General features: G+C 38.9%; 1 protein-coding gene across 1 annotated transcript; it reads left to right on the top strand.

Annotated features, from left to right (window-relative positions):
- The first annotated feature begins 353 nt into the window (after positions 1–353).
- On the top strand, positions 354–6346 carry LOC127287268 (serine/arginine repetitive matrix protein 2-like). The gene is made up of 2 exons (XM_051314108.1): positions 354–4915; positions 5031–6346. The coding sequence occupies exons 1-2, from the start codon at positions 3802–3804 to the stop codon at positions 5033–5035; spliced, it is 1119 nt and encodes a 372-aa protein (XP_051170065.1). The 5' UTR covers positions 354–3801; the 3' UTR covers positions 5036–6346.
- The last annotated feature ends 270 nt before the right edge of the window (positions 6347–6616 follow it).

Here is a 6616-nt window from a genome sequence, read left to right as displayed (position 1 = left end):
GCCACTTTTATATTTTAAAAATTCCATGTTTATTTAATAACTCCAAAGAAGATATAAATTTATTAAGAGGATTTCAATACCTGAAATATGAGGCTAAGAAAACTAATAGTATTGAATTGTTAGAATACCTAAAATATATTAAATTGTAATCATTTGTATATTAATTATTTTTATAATGTTTTTAAATATTTTCATATTAATATATGAATCTAGATGTTTTAAATATTTCACTACGAATATTGTTTAAAATTTTATAATTATTTAAATAATTATTCTTATACATTTAATTATTTAATATTTTACATAAAAATTATATAATAACATTAATTCTTCACCAAAAGAAACTTTTTGTCCCAGATTCCTTAAACAAAAAATATCCCAAACGTAATTTGGAAAAACCAAAACCTGTTTATGTTGAAAGTGACGAAGAAATTATTGAAGAATTAGTTGCGAAAACTAAACCCCTCCCTACCCCAGAAATGACGCGAGAAAAAGAAGAGATTTACGAGAATACTCGGATCGCGAAAACGAACAATTAAGAATTCGTATGAACCCCTATCCAAATCCAGAAAAAACGGCTAAAAAGAGAAGATACTTCCAGCAAAATTCAGATGATGAATCAGTAAGCAGTAGTGCTTCAGATTTACCAGAAAAATCCTTTAAAATTGAATCGAAATCAATGAAAACAAACATTATTAAAACACAAATACCAATTCAGTATAGGCAAGCCAATATTGCGTATTTTGTTTCAACTAATGGGTCACCATGTGATGTAGGTGCTAAAAGGTTAATACACTGGAGACTCCATCCAATGTGACTCCATCCATTGGACACGTTGGTGGCGCGGCGCGGTAAAACGTCGGAGGGGGAAAAGTGGGCGTGACTAAACTCAGAAAATAATATTCAGTAGCGTCTGTTTAAAGTGTATCATTGACAAGTCCAAAGTCAAAATGGTCAATAAAATAAAAAAATTATTGTTGACGTTTCAACAGCACTGCTGTCCTCATCAGAAACTAAAATATTTATTAATGGAATAAAAAATATTTATTAATAAATAAAATTTATTAATATTTTACTGTATCAGTGAAAGACCCCATCTTTTTTATTGGTAGTACAGCCCTGAATATTTACGGTTTTCGGCGTAGAGGTTGCGTCAAGTACGAACTCCATCGACTGGACTAAGACTCGAGCCGTCCAGTGGATGGAGTCTCCAGTGTAGAACATAATAAAATTACTTCCATTCAATCTTTATTATTAGGTGAAGTCCAAGAAATTTAAAGAAAAAATAATAGATATTTAATTTCCTTATGTTTGAAGGACGAAGAACACCAATCCTTGTTAATAACAAAAGAAAGAATAAAGAAACTTTTGGAGAAACTTAAAAAGAGATTAGAAAGTTTAAATCAAAAAGAAATTTCTATCGCTAAAAGTGAAACTATAGAAAATTTTAGTTGGGAAGAAATTTTTAATTTGATCAAATTAACCTTTTATAACTCAAAAATTAATGTTCTAATTTGTTATGGTACTGTTACTTATGTACCTTTGGAGAAACGCGAAGAAATTTTCTATGAATTCCATAAATGTCCTATAGGGGGACATAAAGGTGTCAGCAAGACATATAACAGAATTCGACAGAAATATTACTGGGAACGACTAAAAGACGACGTCACAAGACGGATACAACAATGTTTAGACTGTCAATTAAAAAAATTAGTTAGACTCAAAACAAAACAACCTATGGTTATAACTGATACCCCAGGAGTAGCTTTAGAAAAAATTGCTATGGACATTGTAGGTCCTTTAAAGAAAACTCAGAAAGGAAATGAATACATTTTAACTATTCAAGATCTATTTTCAAAATTTTGTTTAGCAGTAGAACTACCGCATTTCATCCTCAGTCCAATGGATCCTTAGAAAGATATTGATAATGAATGGGATGAATGGATTGATATCGCGATGTTGAGTTATAACACTAGCATTCATGAAAGTACCAAACATACACCCTATGAAATAATATTTGGTAAATTGGCTCGACTTCCCTCGAACGTTCCCTTAAGAGAGGACGATTTAGTCCCCACTTTGAAGGTTACGTTTCTGAATTGGTTACTAGGCTTAATGGCATCCAGAAAATTGTATATCACAATAAAAACGTATCTAAAGAAAAATCAAAAGGATATTATGATAAAAATATTAATCCTAAAATTTTTAAATTAGGTGATTATGTCTTTTTATTATCCGGACCTTTGCCAGGTAAATTTGGCAATCATTACTCTGGTCCTTTTAAAATTATAGAAGTTTTAAATAAAAATAATATTAAATTACAAATAGGAAAAAATCATAAAATAGTGCATGCAAATACATTAAGAATTTCCCACATTAATTTAGAAAAAAATAGAGGTCAATATGATAAAAATGATTAATGCTTCTTCTTCTTCTTTCTTAAATTTATTATTTTATGAATAAATGACTAATTAGTTAAAAAAGTTTTTGTTACAGAAATGTTGCAGGTTATTATAACATGTATTTTTCTTATTTCTTCTTCCCAAGCCTTAATTGGTTATGACTGTGGATCTGGTAATTTAAACATTACCACCTTATCCTTAAGAGAGGTGGGGAAATGCAATATCCCTGTTACTAATGTAAGTGTACAAGAAAAGTATATACAATTATTACAAATCGATAATTTTAATGAGGTCCTCGTCAAACAGTGAAAAATAGAAATACATAGAACTATTTATGATTGTGGTATGTTTTCCCATATATCGTTAGTTCAAAACTCTGAAAATGAATATATTTCTGAGGTGAGTGAGAGTGCGTGTAGAGAGGTTCATAGCACAGGAATTATTAAAGTAAATGATAATCACTTTGTTAGGGATCTAAAGATAAACACAACAACTAGTCACTCTGTAACTTTTGCCGGAACCGTTACTGACAATAGAAAATGCGAAGGGGGGAAATCCTTATGGCGATTGGGATGTAATAATTCTTCCATAGAAAATAATGGAGATGATAAGGAAAAGGAAAATGCTGCTCGAGAAACAAGAAATCGAGAGATTGAGGCGCAAAGTAATTATTTCACTATATATTTTCTTTAACAATAAATAAGACTAAAATACAAAATGACAGTTGATTTGATAATACTGTGCGACAGTGAAAATATACTTTCATGTAGACCTAGCGCAACTTGTAGGTATAGTGAAACCCTCAGGCCAATCCGGTGGAGAGGAGTAACCGTACCCTCAAAACCATGATAGCGACGTTCGTTGTTGCGGACCATTGCGACTGGGACAAACATGTCCACTAGTTCCGGCATGCGGTTAACACGGCTGAGCAGTCGTCGACTAAGGCGTCGTCCGCGTTCTTAAATTACGGTCGTCATCCAGAGCCGGTTAAGAGTTTGCGTCGCGAAGTCGAGAAAGTCAGCGAAATTCAGCGTCTTGATCCGGAATTATGGGTCAATCGTATGAAGCGTTTGGACGCTTTGCGCGATCTAGTAGCCAGATTCATAGATTCAGCGAGGGAAAAGCAAACGGCTCACTATAATCGAAATAAGCGTGAAGCAGTTTTCAGCGTCGGCGATCGTGTTTTATGGCGGACACATAAGTTGTCTAATGCGGCTCAAAGGTTTTCGGCCAAATTAGCACCTAAGTATGAAGGTCCGTATGAAATAATAAAGCAGCTGCCAGCGTCGGTTTACGAGTTAAAGTCCGAAGATAAGCGCCGTGTTGCTAAGGTCCACGTTTCCGATTTGAAACGGTTTATACCTCCTCGTTGTAGGCATTCTTAGGAAATGGGAACTTGATGTTCGTTGATTTCAGGTGTTGGATGTCAGCGTGCCGTCGGGAGTCGGCAAGGAAGGATCAGCGTCACACTTCAAAGGGTGCAATTCGTAGACGCGAGATGTGGAGGAGTTCCGCTGCACACCGTCGACAGTTGTCGGGCCGTCGAGAAGTGGCTCACCGTAGCCTTCCCGAGTTCCCACCACCAATGGATGTCGCACGGAAGTACCTCTTGAACGAGATTGCGGAGACTAGCAGGACTTCGTCGCCAGGTGCTTCCGGGGCAGTGGGAGGACTGCCGTCAGCGTCAGTGGATAGCGTCGTAACGCAGTCTCTCGGCGCTATTTCCAAAACGTCGAGCAAATTGTCGAAGTCAGCGGTCAAACCCAGTGTCCTGAGCGACGAAAGGGTCCAGATTCCGTTGAAAAGGTTGAGTGAGAGTAAAGAGGCTCAGGAAAGTCGACGCGCAGTTGCCGAATTGGAGCAAGTTCTCCAGGGATCAACTTCTCCGCGGGCAGGGTCCAAGGTGGATGAGTTAAGGACCAAACAAAGAGATGAAATTCAGCGTCGGAAGAAGGGCCACCTTTGTAGGGAGGATTTCGTGTCGCCTAGGCCCTCTACACTAGCGACATGGGTTGTCCCCGCAAGGTTGTCCACAGATTTTGAACCAGGACCTCCATCTCGGTCCCCTAAAGTGACCTCTTCTAGTCAGCGTCGTTCGAGGTCTCCACCAAGTCAGCGTCCAGCGGTTTCGTCGTCATATCAGCGTCCGTCCAACCCGCCAGCCAGTCAGCGCCGGTCGGATGATCGGGCATCTCTGCCGATCATTCGGCATGGTAGGATGTTTGGCAGATTGGACGTTATCCCCACGGATCGGGAATTGGATGCGCCGAGGAATGCGTGCCACAACTGTTGGGAGAAAGGACATCGCTTGTCGCAGTGTCCACAAGACATACGCTCGTTTTGTTGGAACTGTGGCAGGCGAGGAGTTGTCCTCTCTTCGTGCCCGCGTTGTGCAAAGGTGCATAAGCGGGACATGATGCGTCAGTTTGGTGAGGCCGAGTACGAGGACCATCGGCGACGTCGCGCCGATTATTATGAGGATCGGCATCAGGTTCAACGCCAATACGAACGAGGTATTCAGCGTGCGTCCCTGTGGAGGGACACTGACGCCATCCCGCGTCCGTTTTCGTAGCAGGGACGTCGTATAGTCAGCGTGACGATAGGGGTACTAATCGACGTTCTTTTCAGATTAGCGCCCCCACCGATTTGCCCCCATCAGCGTCGATGTCAGCGTCCAGAGAGAGGGGATCTCTTCTGGAGGATATAAGGGTTTTGGAGGACCAGTTGGCCAGATGAATTGGATCAGATGGCAAGGGCACAATTTTTGGATGAGCGACGGGTCAATTACTTACGACATTTTTAGTACCTTGTACCCCCCCCTTTATTTCTGAAATAAATCTGTTTCTTGAAGTCAGCGTTTAATTTTTCGTTTTGGGTTTTGAACGGCGATATTAGCGGGCTATTATCAGCCTAGGGGAGGGGTTTGTAACGATGTAAATCGTTCCTTATATGTAATGTCGTTGAGTTAGTGTTTTGTCCCTCTCGGTCCGTCAGCGTGCTATGAACAGGTGTTCATAGCAAGTCTTGGAATTGGGATTCTCGCACGTGTGTGTAGATTTAGGGTCTCATTGTCAGCGATGGTTCCCGTTTCCCGAGACAGGTTGTGATATTGGGCAGTTTTGCGGTCGATAGCCAGTCGATATTCTACAGCGGTCTATTCGAGTCATTCTTGTCATAAGATTATACTTACGTATTACTTTGTCGTTTTTATTTGTATTAGTGCAGTTGCACGATAGTATTATTTCAGTATAATTATAATAAATATTAGCGGTTAATTACCCGTAGTCTAAGTGATTTCTACAGTACCTTTCATTTGCATTCTGTCAGCGTTGTCGGCGTCCAGCAGTCATTTGGTCAACGTGGGTGAGTCATATTATAAATCTTGGGAATCACTAATGCACCAGTGGTTCTTTTTGGTTGGGAATCTCCCTTTGAGAGTTTTTCAGTAAGTAATAAGAGCGTTTCGATAATGTGGAAGGTGCACGCGAGTTTCTAATAACGCGCGGAATTCCATCATTACACTTTATTAAAGCTTGTAATTAAAAGTTCCGGAACCATCACGTAAAGCTTTAAGTGTTTATTAATGCTTCGGCGTGTGTGGGAAGGAACGTTTTTGAAACAAGTCTGCCCAAAGGGAAAAATAATGACATTAATAAAAAAGTAATAATTTTTCCACAGAGGAAAGAAGAAAGCAACGCGAAGAGGAGAATCTGCGCGAAGGTAATTTTTTTACTATCTTTTTTCTTAACCAATAAATTAGACAAAGAAACAAAATGACGGTTGATTGAATAATCAACCTCCCGTATAGAAAAATTTCGTGGCACTAGCTAGTAGTACTAGATACAATGCTATTTTGTATGCAATCTAGCGCTACTAGCTACCCGGACAGCACCGAAACTTCCCTGAACCTTGACTGAACCTCGCTTGACAAGGTTCGGGAACTTGAGTCGCGAGGTCCAAACGAGGTTGAGTTGATGTTTAAATGTCCGCGCATAATATAGGTCAGTCACAGAGGTTGGCTGAACATTGGATTTGAATTTCTGTGAAATATTAAAATTAAAGATTCTTGGCATATTGTGAGGGGATATTTAAGGAAATTAAAGATTCAGGATTTGTTAAATGTAATCGTTAAATATTCTGGTTTAGAATGAGCATAAATACGGAAAAATAAAAAGAAAGCAAATGAATTTAAAAACCCAATGGGAAAAATTAAT

Source organism: Leptopilina boulardi, unplaced genomic scaffold (genome assembly GCF_019393585.1).
Source record: "Leptopilina boulardi isolate dan_hultmark-lab unplaced genomic scaffold, ZJU_Lbou_2.1 LbouV2_368, whole genome shotgun sequence".
Lineage (NCBI taxonomy): Eukaryota > Metazoa > Arthropoda > Insecta > Hymenoptera > Figitidae > Leptopilina > Leptopilina boulardi.
The sequence above is the reverse complement of the archived record's forward strand: the minus strand, read 5'-3'. Positions and strand labels throughout refer to the sequence as shown.